The sequence below is a fragment of the Apteryx rowi genome, unplaced genomic scaffold (genome assembly GCF_003343035.1).
Source record: "Apteryx rowi isolate R43461 unplaced genomic scaffold, aptRow1 scaffold_71, whole genome shotgun sequence".
In the NCBI taxonomy this organism is placed as follows: Eukaryota; Metazoa; Chordata; class Aves; order Apterygiformes; family Apterygidae; genus Apteryx; species Apteryx rowi.
Genome location: NW_020450994.1, coordinates 2,322,035 through 2,342,533, shown reverse-complemented (window position 1 = coordinate 2,342,533; position 20,499 = coordinate 2,322,035). Strand labels below are relative to the sequence as shown.

The 20,499-nt window shown below is 38.2% G+C and overlaps 1 protein-coding gene across 1 annotated transcript; it reads left to right on the top strand.

The window, feature by feature from the left end:
- Nucleotides 1-3,841: 3,841 nt before the first annotated feature.
- On the top strand, nt 3,842-17,483 carry SUB1 (SUB1 homolog, transcriptional regulator). Its single transcript, XM_026087200.1, has 5 exons — nt 3,842-3,933; nt 5,855-5,927; nt 7,548-7,667; nt 12,996-13,104; nt 17,149-17,483. Exons 2-5 carry the CDS (start codon nt 5,856-5,858, stop codon nt 17,226-17,228), a joined length of 381 nt encoding a protein of 126 aa, XP_025942985.1. The 5' UTR covers nt 3,842-3,933; nt 5,855; the 3' UTR covers nt 17,229-17,483.
- The last annotated feature ends 3,016 nt before the right edge of the window (nt 17,484-20,499 follow it).

The window sequence follows — 20,499 nt, the reverse complement described above, 5'->3', positions numbered from 1 at the left end:
TGCAAGATGGCAGTTGAAATGCAATGGGTAAAACTCTAAATCTCTTCCACCCTCTCTATAAGCCACTAAAACTGAGCAAATTTAGACATTTTTTGTAGCAGATGTAGGTAAGATTTCTTAGGGGCAACCTTGCAGATTATGTAAAAACTAGAGTCTCAGCCGGACTTTGTTTGACCACCAGAGGGCAGGGCAGATGTAGCAGAAGATTAAAGCTTTCCTACGCAGCAAGCACCGAACATCCTAACAAAAGCTGCACATCTCCTCCTCAAAAGGTAATTCAGTACTTAGTGCTCTCTTTGTAAACGCTCTAGATTCAAGGAGTTTTTTATATCAGTATAAGGACTCCAGTACTATCTTCCCACCTGGAACCTATTTCAGATAGCTATACACACATAAGGAATTCAGTGCCTTATCAACCTTATTATTTTAAATTACTCTTTAACCAGTGAGGAAAAAGACCAGATGTTTTCAGCACAGGTATAAATGATTAAAACAAAAGAATTGTTACCTTTTAACAACGGGGTTTGGAAGCTGAATGGTGACCATACCAACATATATTTTAATAAAATAAACAATTTATTAAATCATATAGGAAAGTTATCAGTGTTTATAATATCAAAGTGCAACAGAAAAAAAAAAACCCAGTGTCCCAATATTGAAGCATAATACAAAATTATTTAAGTGATAATGCAAACTCCAAATACATGTCATACACACACAGGAAACAAACCGGTTACAGTCCAGAAGCAAAAGTATAGCCTAGTAATATCCTTTACCCTTTCTTTCCTGCCACTGTAGTAAAATTAGTATCTTTATTACAGGCCAACCTTCCCTTCCTCATCCAGTTTCTTTCCCCACCTTTTATACTATTGCCATTCTGAATGCTAAAACTTTATTGAAAAGAGCTGCCCCTCCTTCCCCTCCCCAAATGTTTCATGCCAGCTATACTATTTGTAACTAGAGGAGTCAACAATTACAGAGCTAATAATTGCTATATGATCAGAAGCACAAGCTTGCATTTTTCAGCATTCCTGTTCCAATCTACATGCTAAAATTTCTCTCTGAAGAAAAAGCTAACATTTCAACATCTTTCTCAGCCAAAGACATTTGTGATATGAAATGAGGTAATCAGGCAGTAACTAGAAGAATTTAAGTCCTTTTAAGGCAGCTACTGAAGGAAAGTGTCTGAGCAGGGAATAAACCCATTACAAAAATCTATTTTAAGAGCTCAGAAAGTGAACTATACCCCTTGGGTGGATAGATGACTCACTCAGAAGGTAACAGAAGAAATTTACCTTGGAAAAAAGATAAAGGCTCCTTCCCCACTTTTCTAAAGCCAGCATCTTTTCCTAGTATCTTTTTTTCATCTTTTTAAATAAAATAACATATAGTAAGGGTAATTTACAGAAAAGCTCAAACAGCCATTAAACTTTACTACCAAAATAATTATCAAAGAAATTCATCTTTACAGAAAAAGATAATATTAAGTCCTCAGTCATAGCAAATCCTCCCTTCCTCCAGCTGACCTGATATTTGGGAATTTGGCTGTAAAAATAAATTTGGTGCTTGCTTTGGAGGAAATGCTGCAGGTGGGAGAATTTAACCCATTAAGATCCAGCAGAAAAAAAATTCTTTTAATCATTTTGATTTATTTCAAAGCTGAAGAACTTGATTAAAAATACACAAATAACTGTTGATTTGTATGTGATGCCCTTAAAAGCTTAGCATTCTTTGTGTACCAAGTGTTGACCTGTAAGAAAGCAAAGTAGAAAGGGATTACGAAGCCCTAACAGCCATTTCTGTTCTAGTATGAAAGTTAGTAAAGGCCTTAAAAAAATAGCTATGTCAAGGTCTGAGAATATTTTTTTCTAATTAATATTTTATATATGGAGACCATCTTTTGTTGAATACGTCTTTTCTCTATTGCTGGTGTTAAGTATGTGGTATTATAAGATCACCGATTCATCTTCCACAACTACATGTCTTCACAAGTTTGATATTTGCTTAGTGGTGATAATTATTATATTTACATGCATGTGATTTACCATGCTCTAATTCCGTGTAAAMAAACATCTTATTTTCCAAAGACTGAGAGTGTGGTAGCAGCTGTATATTTTTTGTTTTTTTGTTTCCCTTTTACAAGACACATAACAGCAATATGAAACAAGTAATATGTAAGAATTAGTTAAAAGGGGGTACTTCTAACTGTTGGTATTCCTGTTTTCCTGCTGCTAAATTAAAAAAAGGGCAGAAGGATGTATTGCCTCAACTCATTGTGAAGACAGCACAGGCCTCATGGGTCTCTTCCAAAGTCCTCTTCTTCTGCCTCCCTTTATGGTTATAGAAAGTACATTTCCAGAAACACTGCTCAGGACTTGCAGCCACTAACGCTGACTTTTGGAGATCATCCCCACTTGAACCATGAGGATATATATCCTGCTGGCCCAGGCTGATGAACAGCCATCTTTGGAATTTAGGAAGGCCAAAACTTTTGATTTTAATTACCTCATTAAGAGGTGTCTGTTCTTGGAACTGCAGAAGCTGATCACCTACCACCCCACTGCCATCTCTACCAGCAACAGATCTACCTGGAAGCTAAGACCAGGCCTGGTCCACTTCCTATTTCTGATAGCTTGTTTACACTTTTTATGAAAAGCTCCCATTGTTGGTAGCAAAAACACAGTTCTAGAAGTAATAACGATGACAAAAGCACTAAAGTCAACTGATAGAGGGTATCTGAAGCACTGCCATCCCAATGCTTACAGCACAACTACATGACTTGTTGGTGCAAACAATGACAGGCTATGTTAGTTTTGCGTTGTTTGTATTGGCTACAACGATATTTTAACGTTATTAAATCTCATCATCTACTGAAACAAAGTAGATGCTCCAGCTAGGCAATACAGGAAGACACAGCACGAAACCACTGGTGCTCCAACAGCATACTTGGCCTGTCCGTTTGTAAAGGCTGCTGAAAGCCCTCTTTTCACTTTCACAAAGATTGGGGCAGGGGATACTTTTTCCTCCAAAAAAGTGCCATTTTGGTTTATTTCAAAAGCTGTCACACACTTGTTGAAATGAAATAAGCCTACTGCCCTTCTTCCACTTGTGACACGAGAGACAGCATCGGCAGGGTGCTTTAAATGCAGTATATTTTGGTGTTAGCACACTACAGCGATAGACAAGATCGTCAGAGAGCAGAATGTTAACTGTACTCAGGTTATGTTTTCAAGCTTTTTTCCCCCTTCCTCTCTCAGATAGGCGGATTTTTTGAAATTAGGTGTTTAGAGCAGAGGCCGAGATTCTGCTTCACCAGACCCGCACTTGGCCCCAGGTGAAGGGGAAGCCCGTGCCCCCCCCCCCCCCCGCAGGAAGAAAACGGAACCCCGGGGGCCCCCGCCCCGTTTTAAGAAAGGGGAAGCGGCGCTTTCCTGAACAGCGTCCGGGCGGCAGCCCCGGGTTGCGGTCGCGTTATGCAAAGCGAGCGCGGCTATGGCCTCTCGCAGCGTTTCCTCTTCACCCCCTCGGGCACGACCGCTCACGGGGCCGCTGCGAGCAGATCGAGGAACTGCTGCGGCGCGGAAAGACAGAACGAAAGAAAGAAAAATTACTTTTTTTTTTTTTTTAAAGGATTCCTGACAGACATCAAGGCTCCTCAGTGTCCTTCCCCCCACCCCCTCACGCAGCCCCCTGGCGAGGGCCGGGCCGGCACCCCGCGGCCGAGCCCTGGCGGCGCCTCGCCTCGGGCCGCAGCCCCCCTCCAACGCCCCTCGAGGGGGCGGGGAGGCGGGAGCGAGTAACAAAGAGACGCGTCCCCTTTAAACGCCTCCCACCCGCCGCCCCTCCCACGTGGTGCAGGGCAAGGGCGGGGATTCCGCCGTGCGTCATTTCCGCTTCTCTCGTGGTGCAGAGGAGCCGCGCGCCGAGCAGGACGTGAGTGTCGGGGTCTTCCCCTCCCCTCGCGCCCCCCGCCTCAGCCACCGCCCTTTTCTCCACCCCCCCGCCCCAGGCCGCCTGCCCGCCGGGGGCTCGCCGCCCCCTGGGACGGCGCGGGGCGACGCGCTGCGCAGCCCTGCTGCGGGCCTCCGCGCTTCCCTCGAGTGCCCGCTGCAGCCCGCGGGAGGGATGCCCCGCCGCGCGAGGGGCCCGGGCGGGAGGAGGAGCCGCGGCCGAGGAGAAGCTGCCATGTTGGGGGGGCAAAAAAAGAGGATTTGAGTGAGGGAGAAAATGGCGGCGGGGACTCGCCCGGCTCTGTTCCCCTACGCCGGCATTGACCCTGCCTGCTGGCGACCCCCAACCTCGTCTTTGTTGCCGTCTCTCCTCCTCCGCCGCCGCCGCCGCCGACCCGCTGCCCTTCCGCTGCCCCCCTGCGCCGGGAGGAGTGGGGCGTCTTTGCCCGCGCCCTCTCCTCAGGCCCGCGCCCCTTTCCCCTGGGGGGCAAAGCGAACCGTAGAAAAGAGAGGAAGAGGGGAGGAAAATGGCGGCTGGGATCCGCCTACCTGGTGTTCCCAGCCCGTCCTAGCTTGTCTTCCTCCTCTCCCTTTTCTTCGTCCTCTGTCTGGCCCGTCTTATTCCGCCCTTGCTCTCCCCGGTGCTTCGCTGGCCCCTCACGCGCTGCCTGCCAGCCTCTCCTGAGGGGCTCCCACCCCCGTTTCTCTTTCCTCCAATTTCCGCCCCCACTTTCCTCCATATTGTCACTCTCTCATCCTAAGGCGGGCTCTGGGGTTATCCCCTGCTAATGCTGCATGTATCAGTCTCTGTCTTGTCTGGCTCCCCCATTTCTTGGCATCGCTGTGCTTATTTTTGTGTTGTCCCGTTCCAGCTCTCCTCTGTCTCCATCCTGCAGTGTGGCCTGTGTGCACTTCCTGTACCCTGTTTTGTTCTCGGTGCTACAGCTTCCCTCATTGTGCTCGAAGCTGTTATGCTAGAACCTGCCCTACTTTAGATCAGCATTTATCCGTTGCCCTTATTCAAACCTAGTCTTTTTCTTTGTACGTGGTATTCCTTTTCCTCTCCTGACATGCACTACTTAACTCATTTCATAGCCTTCCTTAGCTGGAGTGTATTTTACAATAGACTGTTCCTCTCTGTGATGCTTATTTTTATGCTGAAAGAACAAACGAGCTATTTCTTTGTCACAAAGAGTTTCTAGTAGTAGGCAAGATGTTCAACTGCTGTATCTAACCACATGTTTGCATAGTAGAGAGATGTGGAAGTACACCTGGCAGCATGCATTCAAGGAAAGCTGTACGTCTGCTTGTTTGGCAAATGAATAGGCTCTAGTGACTGAAGTTTTAAAGCTGCAGTACAAAAATTATTTGCAATGCTGTAGTTCATTGTAATCTAAGGTGTTTTTTCAGACTTCTGTGTTATTGCTAGTAACTTCTGGCTTCATGTATGATGATTACACAGCTGTTACTTGCAAATCCAACTAAGCAAAATACCCAACAAGATGTAGGTAATGGTGTGGCCCTCAATAATTTATATTTATGAATGTAGTATTGAGAATTCAAGTTGAGAATAGTACTGTGCTGAGCTGTACTTTTTCCTTAGTGGTTTCTACCATACTTGGGGCACTTAAACCTGGTGAAAAAAATTGTCTCTTTCTAAACAGTTCAGAAACTAAAACTCTGTGTTTAAGGCAGTTGTAGCAAAAAAAGGGAAGAGATATAAAAAAGGATGACATTTGGGATCACATCCATAACATGTATTGAAGCTTATATGAAAATGCAGAGTCGAGTCTGTAGGAGGGATTTGAATGAGAGAGACTTTCCAAATGGGTTTGAAGAGTGCTTTCCAGCCATAATGGGATGTATATCTTCTATGGTATTCTAATGTTATCTTTTTTTCCTAGAATGCCTAAGTCAAAGGAACTTGTGTCTTCAAGCTCATCTGCCAGTGATTCAGATAGTGAAGTTGACAAAAAGGTGAACATTATATGCAGTTGATTGCTACTGTAGTAACTTTTTTCCCCCCAGGCTTGGGTAAAGGAAGTAGGTGTGCATTATGTCACAAAACACATGCCATTAAATATGACTTATCAGACCTTTTAAAAACCAAGATTAGGGATTTTGTAGATAAGATGCTTCTTGCTGTGAAGTGAACTTTTTTCTTAAGTTTGTGTTTTGACGACTTCAGGATTTTCCATATGGTATATCTAGCCACAAGCTTCCTGGAATTCTTCACTTCTTTGCAGCAAGAGATAGAAGGGTTCTGTATAAGCTGCCCCTGGTGGCAAGAATTCAGACTAATTTTGAGGCCCCCTTGTTTTGGTTTCTGGATTACTTGCCAAGTCCAAACCAAAAAAAACCTCCACCTGCCTCGTCATCCCTTGCCACTTGCTTATCTTGTTTGCATGTTCTTTTTCTCTGTTTCAGTTTCTTTTGTTTACTGTAATACCATCTGCTAGTTTCTCACTTACAAGCCAAGCCAACCAGAATGTCTTTAAGTTAATTAATTTTAGCGTTTGCTGATAACTGTTTTTTAAACACAGAAACTGAGTGTTCCCAATTATTTTTAATAGCTATTTACTTTGTGTTTTYATAGGTGTACCAATCATGAACAAAAACACAAATACATCACTATTTATCTTAAAAAATACTATGTGGTAATGCAGTCATCAGGTCTTTTATGTGACATGTGAAGAGGCTCAGTCTGTACCTCTACTGAATTGGTTGAAATGTCACTCAGTTGCACTTATCAAATTAGGCGTTATGTCAAATCTTAATATAAAAGAAAATGGTCAGGTAATGTTTTTTTGGTAGGCAAATGTATTCTCAAAGTTATAGTCAAACAGCTGTCTTCATTGGACAGTGTTTGTTTTTTTTTTTTTTTGGTGGTAACCTCCTGTATTTGTTGCAACTGTTCCTCTATATATGTCTCTATCTAATGCAGCTAATTTTTCATATCTGTGTATCATTGGTTTCCAAGGAAGCCCAGCATGATTACTATATAACTATTAGTGAAAACAGTAACTTTGTAGCATCTGCAAATAGAGTAATCTGATTCACAGGTGATATCATCTAAGCAGTTTAAGAACACTTTTGTTTATCATGTTGTGGTCTGAGATTGGACTCTGATATAAAAACAAACATGCTCCTCTGATGGAGGTGATTTCCAGATCCTTTCTTCATTATCTCATCCATTATTTTTGTTCTTTTCTAGAAGAGTTGTTAGCTGTCATGTAATTTTTGTTGTACTCGGTGGAAAGGTGGCTAAAACTTTCATCTGATTTTCAATTTTTTATTAAAAAATCTAAACTGGYAGTATTGCTGTGCAAAAAGGGTAAGGTTTTTGAAATGTATTTTTGACCCAATTCAACTCTCCTTAGAGTCAAAGTATTATGGTAAACTTCACTGGGAACAGAATTAGGCTAATCTGGAGCATTTTTAAAAAATTCTAGTGTAAGCGTGCAGTATTGGAGTCCTGCCTTTGTGGAAGGAAGGTGATAGTGTGTATTGCATGATAGTAAGCCTCTAACTTAAACTTATTTGTAACCAACAATGAGTTGTGGTTTAAACATTTCTTTTTTTTATTCTTGCTCCAAGGCAAAGCGGAAAAAGCAAGCAGCTCCAGAAAAGCCTGTAAAGAAACAAAAGACTGGTGAAAGTTCAAAAGGTGCAGCTTCTTCTAAGCAAAGCAGTAACAGAGACGAGAATATGTTTCAGGTAAAATTGACTGTTCTTTTAGAATTTGGTTGAGGTAGCATGTTACATCCTATTCTTTATAAATCTTTTAGAGGCAGTCTGTATATCTTGATAGTGTAGTGTTCAGTCTCATGAAGCTTTGGCCAAAGAGGATTACAGTGCTAGCATGTAGATGAGATGCTTAGAAAAAGCAAAGTCAGGTTTCAGTAAAGTAAAAGAATCTGAGTTGTGGCAATTGATCTAGTCTCATGTCTTTGCCCATGGTAACTTTTTGGTTAGTCATTTTTGTCTGTAAATACAGCACTGATGACTGCATTGTAATATTAAATCAGGACAATCTCTGCATGCAAACATTTCTTTAATCAGGCCTCTTGGAAGAAGTGTTCTCAGAAATCGAAGTATGGACTTTTCAATTCCTATTTAACTAGGTCAAGGGCAACTCCGCTCTTGGCTTATACAACAGCATCTTGGATTAAGTTTTGCTTGTTCCTTTGTTTTATGATGCAGGTTTTCCTCTCATTGAGCATCTGAGAAGGTTGTAATTTTCAAACCATCCTTATTTTTAAGACAAGTTAAGGAACAGATATATGTTTTCTTTTCAGTAGCAAGATAAATTTGTGAATTCAGGGTATCGTAGCTCTTAGGGCTAGCTGAGGCTGCAGCAGTGTGTGCTGAAAACTGAGAACATGTAGCTCAATTACCTTTTTTAGGGGCAGTGTTTGGGAGTGGGTCAAGAGTTACTAAATGTCTGCATCTTGCTGGCTCAAAAGGGGCGGGAGATAGGAAAGGAACTTAAATTCTTAGAATCTTCAGTTTGTGGAAGGGTATGGGAAAGATACCTAATAAGATGGTGTAACACTGGGTAGTGCAAAAGAAATGCTTTGGGGCTGTAGCTGTGGAGATTAACGTGGTGTAAGTGCTTTGAAAAGGGCTTGCTTGACTGATTCTGTAATACAGGGCAGTTGTTTCTGGTGTATCAGTGTTCAGTTCCCTCTTGATGTGTACTTGGAGGAAGGGCTTGCATTGAAGGCACTGGGCATTAATGTCTGGAATTCCTTATCAAAGGAAGGATGTAATAATTTTAGTTCAGCTGTGGCATGCTTTGAACTGTGTAGGAAAAAAGGGATAGCGTCTTATACTTAGAAGTGAACTGCAGTTAGAATTCTGAAAAACTACATATAGGCTTTGTGCTGTGTGGCTAATATGTTCCCAAATTCCAGCCTTGATTAAAAACAGTTAAAACTTATGTCCCCTCGTTTCCAATAAAATTTTTTTATAAAATCAAAAGTATTTGTGTGTACTGGTTTCTTTCAAACTTTTTGACTTAAGATAATAAACCGCTAATAACAGTCAATAGCAGGCTCCTATTAGTCTGATAGGAAGATCCTTTCAGTGTGGGGTATAATACAGAAAAAATGTTTGAGTATCACCTTGGCTTAAACCATCGATACTCCTTAGTCTCTGGCTACCCTCTAGTTACTCAACAGCAGATGTTTTTTAAATTGATTATTCTCTAAGCACTAAGCAGTTTTATGCTGTATCAACTTATGAGTTACCTAATATGTAACTGTTCAGTAGCATTCAGACCTGAGGATGCTCTCCCTTCCTCTGCTCTACCCAGCAGAGCATGCTGAAAGCTCTAGTTGTGTGTTTATTTTTTTAGGTACAGTTTGGTTTCTTCTGGGACTATTTACAGCAGCTTCCTATTACAGTTTAGTAATACTAGAAACTTTCTTTTCTGCTTCTCCAGGTAGTAAAATGATCTCTGTGCAAGTGACTCTGCAGTGTGACTTACAAATGTGACTTGAACTGATAGAAATCAGGCTTTATATTAAGCATTCATAGGATGGTCAGCAGTTCTGTGACTTCAGTATGTGCGACAGCGGTAGCGAATGATGAGAAACTTATTAGTGGCTTAATGTTCCACATTTTCAGGCTTTGTTCGCAGTGAGCTCTACAATAAGGGAAGCTGTATACTTTGAGAACAACATATTCAGAAGATCTAGCATTTGAGATCTAGGATTTATTATTTTTGTCTGAAACTAATGGTGTAATACCATTCCTGGAAKTAAGTATGAGGAATAAAATGTAAGTAGGTAATTAATTCAGTGTAAGAGACCAAATATTTTATTTATATCTTGACCTTTTTTAAACTTTATAGGTAGCCTAGTACACTCAATTTGATAATGGGATTCAGATGTAATTGGGGAAGAGGGTGGAAAACTTACCTTACTTCCACTTGTAATGCATTACTAGAGGTCCTGGACAAGTATAATTCATGCTAATGTGGAAGGATTTAGCATTAGTGTGTTAGATTCCTGTGTATGGCATCAAGCCAACATAAGCTCTGCATCATGTGCTTTGGTTAGTTTGACAAATCCTATCGTCTACCTATGCTTGATTTGGACAAGGTTTGTTAATGCTGCCTGGGTACAGTATTAATGACTGTTCAGAGTGGAGCCGCATGATGTTATCAAGCATTTGACAGAAATTTCTACTTTTTATATAGAAGAAAACAGTGCCCGCTCTTATTTTTTTGGAAAATATAGGGTTCATTTGCTGTTTGGCTTGTGAGAAATAAGTTCTTAAGTCTTGCAGCATAATATCTCTAAATATGTCAGGTTCCTGAAAGTGGATAAGTATATAGGCCTGTGACACTCTCGAAAGGTGATTGTGAAATAATGAATAGTGCTGAACTGGTGACCGCATAAGTTTCAGAATTAATGTGCTAAACCAAATTGATGTGATGCTTATTTCAGCTGTTCACAGGACTCTGTATTCTAGGAGTTTATATTAGCTTGTTGTGTTCCTTCTAACTATGCGTATTGTCATCAACTAAGAATAAGATGCTTTTTTGTTGTTTCTGCTTCCACAGAGTGTATAAAGCTTAATCAAAGCAAACTAGAAATAGGAGGGGAAATTGTGAAGAAGATGCTTGCTTAAGCTGACACAGGAAGTCAGTTGCATAGCTGTGAAAGGAACCTAGACACAGTTCAGTGAGTTTTATTCTAAGAAGTGGAAACCTGGAAATAATGTTTGTAATGTCCTCTAACTTATTAATTCAATAGAATAGTGTATCTTCAACCTGAAGGGCTGTGATATTTAATAAAGAATGTATTAACTTGGCTATGAAGACTATACAGCAGTAACTACACTGTTATAAATAAAGCAATATAACCCTTAGAACACCACTGTGRTTACAGTGATGCAAAGGTGTCTTACACCAGTGAAGTTATTCTAGGAACATCAGTTGCTGTGTGAAAAAAGAATGGTTCAGAAATGATTCAATGCCAGAAATAGAGACAACTGAACTTTAAGAAACGTCAAGTATAGTTAATCTAGATTTTGGTTGTGTCTTCTAGCCTTAGATGCTAATTAAAACTGTACTTCAGAAATCTATTTAAAGCCTTTAGCAGTGACAACCATTTTGTATAGAGTTCAACTAAAAGTTCTAAATTTAATGTGAGCATTCAGCTGAAATGTAGACAGAGGTATAAAGCCTAACTTTATTTCAGGATTTTCATATGGATTTGTTTCAAGTTAAGTAAATTTACTGATTGAGTGAATAATGTGCACTTTATATTCTTGACCCTTGTCTTACTGTAGTTAAGATGGTTAGTCTCATCCTTAATGTTCAAATCCTAAACCCTTTGACAGTATTTGCATTGCTAATCTACATTGTATTTTTTAAAACAAATTTGGAATTGTCAGCAATGCACTGACATGCTTTGATAGACCTGGGGRGCAAGATGTTCTGGAGGAATGTATCACTAGAAGCTGTTTTTCAAGGAAACCTAAAAATCACTGAAGCATTATGGTGTAAAACCAAGAACGTTGTTTATGCAGGTCATTTAGGATATCCTGTGCCAGCAGTGCTGACAAATTTGGGCATGGTAGCAAGTTAAGTCTGAAAGAGCACAGCTACTGTGACATCATACCTTATTTTGGAACGTTATGTTTGTAGTACTGTGAAAGTAATAAATCACAAAATATTATCTTAGAAGCAGTAACCTTTTTTTTTTAAATACGCCTGGAAGCAGGAAAAAGAACTGCTTCAGGCTTATAGTATCTAAAAGTGAGCCAACTGTTTTTAAATCAGTTCTGGAATTAATTCAGTGTGATCTGTGTAAGGAAAAAAATTACTTTAAGCAAGTAAAGCATGTTTGTTTATTCTGGAGACAACAGCTTACTACTTAAACCTCTGCCTGATTTTAGTTGGTTGGAGAGTTTTTTATGCTTTCTGGTCAGACTTAATGCTAGTAAGATGTTTGTCCTTCTATTAAACTATGTGAAAGTGCAGGATACATACATGCATACATTAAGGCAATTGAAAGCTAAAACTAATGTTCTATCAGGAAGAAATATTCTATATTAAAATTGGTTACTTCAGAATATCTGTTCCTTCTTCAGAGACTGAATATAGAATGTATAGCTCTTCTTAAATGTATTGTCCATGATTCAGTGTTTTCATTATCTAATTTTTGATTCTCAAATTCACATTAGACTTTGAATTAGTGTGACTCCTTTTGATATCAAATTTAAAAACAGCTTTAATAAGCCTAAATATGCATTGCATAGTTATCCTTCCCCCCCCCCCCCAAAAAAAAAAGGGGGGGGGAGAAGCCTGCAAAACCCATAGTTCAGGCATACTCTTGTGCTACAGAAATCATGAAATTCTAAAGTGATGTTTTAACCAAGACAATTTCATTGTATGCTACATGCTGGTAAATTTAAAGGACCAGATGTTCTTGGACATCTCGTGCGGCAAGATACTCTTGCACCCACTGTACCAACAAAATATCATGAGGACTCATGAGCAGGCATGGGACAGTTGGTGTCTTCCTTTCACTTTCACGTGTATTTACTGTGGTGGGGGAAAAAGGAGGGGGGCTCCAGAAATTGTACTTCTCATACATGAATATCTAATTTGATTTCTGTAGATATGGAATGGACTAAAGCTTCGATTTGGGAATAGAGCTGTTTTTGCTTTCCCTCTGTTTACCACTGGCAAAAACTTAGAGGCAAAATTTTATTCCAGAAAACAGTAAACTAGTGCCTTTTTATAAGAAACTAGCTTGTTAGGCATATAATTATTTTTATTCTATGACAGCCACTTTTGCAGAAAAGAATATTGAATTCTCAACGGGTTTTAAATCCTTCATCTATTTATGTTGTCATTTCTTATTAGCCTACAAACTACTCTGGATTAGGCTCTTGAACTAGTTGTTTCTCTGGTGTCTAAAATAAGCTGCAGTATGCAATGTCACATGTCCAAGTATAGTACTGTTTGGAAAAGTGAATGCTGTATTATGTAAAATATCTAATAGATCTTTACATGTGTTTTGACAGATTGGCAAAATGAGGTATGTCAGTGTTCGTGACTTTAAAGGGAAAGTCTTAATTGATATTAGAGAATATTGGATGGATCAAGAAGGTGAAATGAAGCCTGGCAGAAAAGGTATTTTTTTGCTTCGTGCCATTTTATATTAAAATATTGTGTGCAGTTTACTGGAGAACCCAGTGTTTCAGATTCTTATACTTTGTAACTAAACATATATTTTTAGAGTGATACCTGTACTTTATTTTTTAAATGATGAGTCTTACCTATAGTTTATAATCAAAAGCAAAACAGTTTCATTAGCCTGAGTCTGTTTTCCAGCTGCCTGCCTGAGTATTTTTTCTAAATGAATCTTCYATGGCTTATGGAAAAAAAGCATTAGATACAAGCAAATTGATTATGGGTAATATAAACATGGCCATTCCTCCCCCACAATGAACTTAGCATTTATCTACTTCATTTCTTGCCCTCATTACAGTAAGACTTATTTCAAAATTAATTGAAAAGGTTAATTTCTTAAGGTTATTAAGGTGTAAAGAAATGTTAATTTCTTTAAACCACTTATGTTCATCAACTTCTCTCCAACTTCAGATTAAAATAATTAAAACATCTAATGGTGTGACTAACTGGAAAAAATGTTTTGAGACTTTAGTTGAGGTGGAAATACCTTACATGTTTGAGGTTTAGTACTGTAAATCCAATCTGCAGAACAGCATAAGCAATTGTATGCTTAATAACTTTTATTACCTACTTCTAATGGCATGCCTTTACTGAACCATTTTCAGATTTTTTTTTGCCACTTGCAAAGTGGGGATGAGATAATAGTTGCAGTAGTAGTGCAACTATTAACATTGCATTGCTTTTGTTAGAAAAGCTTAGTTTTTCAGATTTTTTTCATATTACACCAAGGAAAGAGGCAAGTGTAGAACACTTAGTTCTGGAGCTTGGGGACATTTAATATAGAATCAACATAAGGTTTGTTATTACAATCTTGTAGTGTGTCCAGCAGCAACATGGTCAATAGGAGCAACATAGTTAATAGATGTTTGGAAAACCTGAAGTATTTTCAAAATTAGATAACCACTGGTAATAGGTTTGGACCTACAGTGTGTACAGATACTGTACAGGAAAACCTCTTGTTCTGGATGTGTTGCTGCTATTTCACAAAAAAGATTACTCTTTGAAGGACTTTAAACTGCTGTGTTTAGAGGTGGAGATCAAAAGTACATGCTATTTCTTGAATGGGAAACAACATTAAGACTTGATGGGTAGGTGAAGTGATAGTAATRCATAGAAGTGACTAAAGATCAATTGAAGCTATTTTGTTGGCTGACAAGGCTGTCCTGTGCCTATTCTTTTCATTTTTGATAACTATGCTACAGATCAGTGGTTCAATAGACTCTGATCAAAAGCTACATGATGTAGATGGAGGTATTTATCAATGTGGCAGAAGGGTCTGCATTTTATCATGATAAAATTAATAAAATCTGATACAGCATATAAATGTAATGTTCCATTCATGCACATGTGGACTGCTTATCTAACTATCCTAAAAACCATGTAAGAAGTTGAAGCTGTAAAATACTTTGCTTAAGCTTCACATGATAAAGATTAAAGTACAAGTTCTTTGTCTTCAGAATACAGATTAAAATTGTGGTGCCAGATTATTTTAAACAGTTAGAAGGTCTAAACTCCATGCAGTTCATCTGGCTTCATCATCATTGTGGTGGTGCTCTGATAAAGCAATGATAGAGAAAACTAAGATAATGAGCCCCAAAAATTGAATTCCATTTCAGCTGTTTTAAGATCCTGTTCAACCTACAGGGAGAAAGCAATGAAAGAAGCCTGATCGCTGCAGGGGGGTAATAGAGAAGAGCCTGGCTGATAAGAGGGGTAGGCCTGGGAGTCTGTACTGCTATAGAGTTGGCACAGAGATTGTAGGGGAGGAGTGAGGAGACTGAAGCACAAAGGAAATATGGTCTTGGACTGGAGCTTGAGGAATTAGGAATTTAGAACCAAGGAGAAGGGGGAGAAGAGCAACAGGAGTATGTTTGTCAGATTTGTGATGAAGTTGGCTTGGGAAGTAATGCTGGATCTTAGGACTCTATAGCACTGACATAACTTCACCACTAGATGAGGATGACTGTGGAATTAGCTTAGTGATTGAGGGACAGCTGGGAAAAGATTCTGGGGGATTTTATTGGAAGACTTCTCCATAATAAGATTAGAAAGCAGAAAATTTTCGTGCAAGTGTGAGTCATGTTGAGTGATAATATAGAGGCCTGATAATGTGGTGTATTTTTGGCAAGGGATTAAGCCATATGAGGTTAGGGTGAAATTAAACTGGACACCAGGGAAATATCTTTCATTCCTGTGCTCTTGCACTCAAAAGAGACTGAGAACTGGTGTTAGGCTAGGACAGAATTTACGTACCGGAATTCATCCACTGCTCCTGTGGCTTTTGTCTCCTGTTTCTTTCCAAGCTGACCTCAAGCTTTTACAGGGCTGATGAAGTGGTGATTGTTGTATTRCATGGAACCAAAGACTTGTAGAATTTGAAGCTGAATATATTAGATGACTTCTGTTGTCTTTGACGAAATTAGAAATAGCATATATTGTTGTTTAAAAATTAGAGGAAAATAGGGATGTGTATTAGGAAGAAAGGGAAATGGGGAATTTCAACCACTTGACCCATTTTCTCTTTTGTATTGTCAATCCAAAAGACCCACTAATTCTGAAGCATACAAGTAAAGTGAATGCTGCTGTGCCATGAACATCTTTGAACAAAACTCATCTGTCATATGACTACTGTGGAGGTGGCAGATCTAGGAAAACAATGAAGCAAGATGTTTGCTGCTGAAATCAGCTGAACTGAATCTATAATGTGACTAAAATGACTGGACAGTCAGGGTGGTAACTTTTCTTGGAAATGGTGGCAGAATGGAAAAAACTCAGTATCAAAATGACACTTGCTCAATTTATATTTCTTTTGCTGATTTGAATAAGTGATAAGGGTGAAGAGGAAGGAGAAACATTCCTTGGCTACCTGAATTTTGCTCAGTGAAGACTAATAAAAATACTAACAATTTTCAGTGCTTTTCTTATTTAAATGCAGTTTACTGAAAATATGAAGGCAGGGTCAAGGAGTAATGCAATACTTTCCATATATTTCTGTAGTTCTAGGCTAAGATTTAAGATCTAAAGGAAATTAACCACTCAAATCTAAAAAGTAGATAACTTATCCTAAAACTCTTGTGACTTTTAAGCAAGGAAACTTACTGCAAAGCCTTAGTGCTATTTGTTATAGCTGGTATGTTTTTATGGCACATTTTAGTAAATAAAGGATTCTTTAAATGGAAGGCAGTATGCAAATCTGGTGTAACAGGATACTTTAACATTGAGACAATGGAAAAAGAATGCAGTAAAAGACTTTACTACATGATTAGCACAACAGCAATTATTTGGGAAGATTAATATATTAGAAGAACACTGTTTTCATGACCTTGGATATAGCTGTAATCTTTTTCCAGCATACTGCATGGCTGTTTGACTAAACTTCAATGCTTATACATTGAATGTCACAAGAAGTTAGAGTGGACTTGTAGGAAAACAGAACAAAACGACAAAAAACAAACCAAACTTCCATGTTGGTTTGTGAGTTCTAGGGAATGGAACAGATTATATCCAAGATGTTGCATATAGTATGTATTATTTAGAACAGTGCTTTGAGAAAAATAAAAGCAGAATTATGGTACTTTGCAAATACATAGAAGTTCAGTCCACAGAGCTATGGCTTTTAATAGTCCACAGAAATAGGGTTGGGTACCTACATCTCACCCAGGGCTTGTGCTGCTTCCTATCAGGGCCAGAGCTATATTTCACATCCTGTGTTCAGCATAACATTTGTGAATGAGCTTGTTGTATTGTACTCGTTGTCTTTGTAAGTTAAACTTGTCCAGTGGCAAACTAAGGATTAAAGCTAAATTGAAATAGGTTACTATGTAATTTAATGAGATAGCTATTACACTTGAAGCAGCTGAAACATTAATAGTTGTGACATTTTTGTGACAGTCTGAATATGAAATCAGTCTTAATAGTAAGTATGCAAGATCCTGAGCTTCAATTTTCTTTTTGTACTAAGTATTTGTTTTTAATGCATTTCAGGTATTTCTTTAAATCCAGAACAGTGGAACCAGCTGAAGGAACAGATTTCTGATATTGATGATGCAGTAAGAAAACTGTAAAGACAGAGCCATACAGAAATGTTTATCATTTTAGTTGTTTTAAGCAGTCTTTTTACATTGGCTTTTGTTTTCTAAAATATTGTTTTCCAAGCTATTGTATATTTGGATTGCAAAACAATTTGTAAGATGAATACTTTTTTTATGTGCATTAAAAGTGTATTCTGAGTGAGGCTATTTGTGTATACTTTACTAAAAGGAAAATGTGTTGCTTCCACCTCATGGTGTAAAATAAACAAATCAATAATATGTAAAGCATAGCTGTTTATGGCCTTTTGATTGAAGATATTTGCTGAGAAGGCCACCTGATAGTTTTAATCTTTGTTTTAGTTTCGGTTTAGTTAACAGTTCATATGAATTGGTTTCCTGAGGAGATTCTTAAAATGTTTCCATTTACATTTTTTTCTTTTATTTCATACTCTTTCGTATTTCTCTAGAAGTTCTTTTCTTTAAGACTTGATACAAACAGTGAATACCTGGTAAAACACATTTTTGTAGATAATTTTAAATACTGTATTTGCTAATTTACCCTATTTATTCAGATGTAAACAGTCCTGAGTATATAGACTTTTTTGAATTACTTGCATGAAGTATTATGGTAAACAATAACACTTGAACACAAGCCACACACTATTCCTTCCCATTTTTCTATAGCTTGCTTGACTTAGAAAATACAATTAGCCTTTATTCTTGGACACTAGATTTTAGAAGGTGATGGATAAACTTTTATAGTAATAGACATATACCTCAGAGTAAGATAGAATTTAAAAGCTCCCAATTTGGTTATTATTTGGGTAACCTTTCCAAGCTCTGCATTAAATTCATTCTTGAACATGAACTGACTAGTTATTCTATAGACAAGAACACTTAACCTGCCTTTGTAGGGCTTTTGTTCATGTTTGAAAGTACTGCATAAACAAAGATGTTTGAACTAGACTGTATCACAGGTTAAACAGTTAAACAGGGTTAAAATTGCTTCAGCCAAAATGGCTGGCTAACATGCTTCTGCCCTATCCTTACTGCCTGCTCAAACCATTTAACTTTGCTTGCTTTGTGTGGCTTACATGTGCATAACTCTTATCTTTTGTACAGAACATATTTAGCGCTTACAGTGGAGCACTGGTACATAGCAGATCATGGTTCTAGCGAACTTCACTTGCCTGTCAGTATACTCTTCTGGTAAGAGAAGCTTCTCTTCGGTGGAAGCTGTATTAGACTAAACGCTGTCCCAACTCAAGGGAATTATGGTAGGTGTTGTGAGACAAATGAAGAGGGGAAAACACGATGTTTGAGTAGCATTTGGAGAGATAAGGGCACTCCAGTGCAGAAATTAAAGGTGAAGGATCAAAGTTAGCTGACAATAACTACAGTGAAGAAACTTGTTAGTGGAATTGGAGAAGAGTTCATTTTCTGACTTAATTCAGTTAATCGAAGGAAGAAGATGAAACAGCTTCATGAAAAATGACATTTCAAGACCATATAGTGAATGTACAATTRGTTCTACTGTAATTTTCCCATTGATGTTAAACTTAGTGTATTTTTTAAATTTTGTATAGATAAACTGGATTTGCTATTTGTTTAATTTTGGGATATCTTAATATAATTGTTTATATTGCAGACATGCATGGAAGTCCTGTTCTGCTACGTGCCATACACAGACTGTTCCTGTGCTGCAGAGTTTATAATTCAATGCAAATGGTATATGAAGGGTGAGGAAAGGAGACTTCATCAAATTAAATATAATTATTTAACTGTTATGTCAGATATCTCCACCTGCTTTTTAACTTGCCCATTGAGAAATTTCAAATAAAGTTAAAATTTGGTTTTCTATGACTCAGGAAATCTGAGTTTTTAGGAATTGTTGAGGGTGATTAAAAGTGTGAAGAGATGTTTTGTGGTAGCAGCTGCATTTTGGGCACCTTTTTGAATGACTCTGACTTGTAGGGATATCTGGACCAAAACTGGTCCAAATATCTGGACCAAAACTGTTAAAACGTCACAGATGAGTGGATGAAAAAGTTGCTTCAGGTCACTATTGACAAGTTCTAGGTGTCTTTATTTGCAGTATGTACATATGAAAATTTGCTCCTTTGAATCTGAAATTTTGCAGCCAATTTTTACCTGTTTTACCTCAAAACTTTCATGTGACCACTTAAAAGTGCATGATTATCATAGAGGGAACATTTTCCTCCCTTAGATTGCTGTGGTAGCAGGTCATTGGATGGCAGTTGTGAATCAGAGTACAATGTACTTGTGTTCAGGAAGGTGGAGAGTTAAATTCATTCTTTTTGGGAGAGTAAGTGAAAGTTTTAATATAGTGACTAGTTCTGTTGTGGAAACTGATGGTAGAGATGTTCAAAGAAATAAATATTTGTTAACCAAGAACTATTAGTTCCTCTTAGATAAATGCCTTGCTGAATTTTAGTGGCGATGATTACTGGAGCTGTTCATCCCATTTTCCTTGACACTTGATAAAATTTGGGGCAGTTTGGTTTTACTTAGTTTGTGTGTTTAGAAATAGTTTTTCATCTGCCAGCTATACTTCTGCCTGTAATATTGATAATGTCCTATATTTTACTTAAGCCAGTTTTCTCAACATCTGCATGAATGTCCAACAAAAAAGGTAACTAAATAAACCAGTTTCCCAAAGGAACTCAAAATGGGACATGCTGAATTGTGAGGGAATTCATTGAGCATCGGGTGACTGTCTACTTGCTATAAATTTGACACATTCAATGTTACTTTGATATAAACAGTTGGTTGTGATTTGTCGTATAAGTACTGTCTATGGCTGTAGTTTTCTAATTTGAGAAGAAAATGCAAAATTTTTTGAATGAAGATTATTTTCTTGCAGGCAAAATAGTAGTTAGGATGCATACAGAAGTGTCCATGGAAGAAAATTGTGCATATATTAAAAGACAAATATGTAATATGAGATAAAAATAAACACTGTTCCCTTTTCCCACTGAAGTGGCTAAAGATAGATGCATTTGATTATTGATATTTGTGCAGGGCATATTAGCAATATGTTTTATAAGTTAAACCTACTATGGAGCTTAGGAGGAGAAAAAGGCATCACAGAGCTGCCAAAGTACCATATGTGTGCTAAATCAAGCTGTCACGTACAATGTTGCTCTTATGTACAGATGTCCATATTGAAATTAAACAAATGCAGTACTTTGATATTTCTGTTAAAGGARATGCCCCATTTACGTACTTTTTATGTGATCTGTTAGCAAAAAAAATTGGTAATTGTAATTTTGGTAACTCAAAT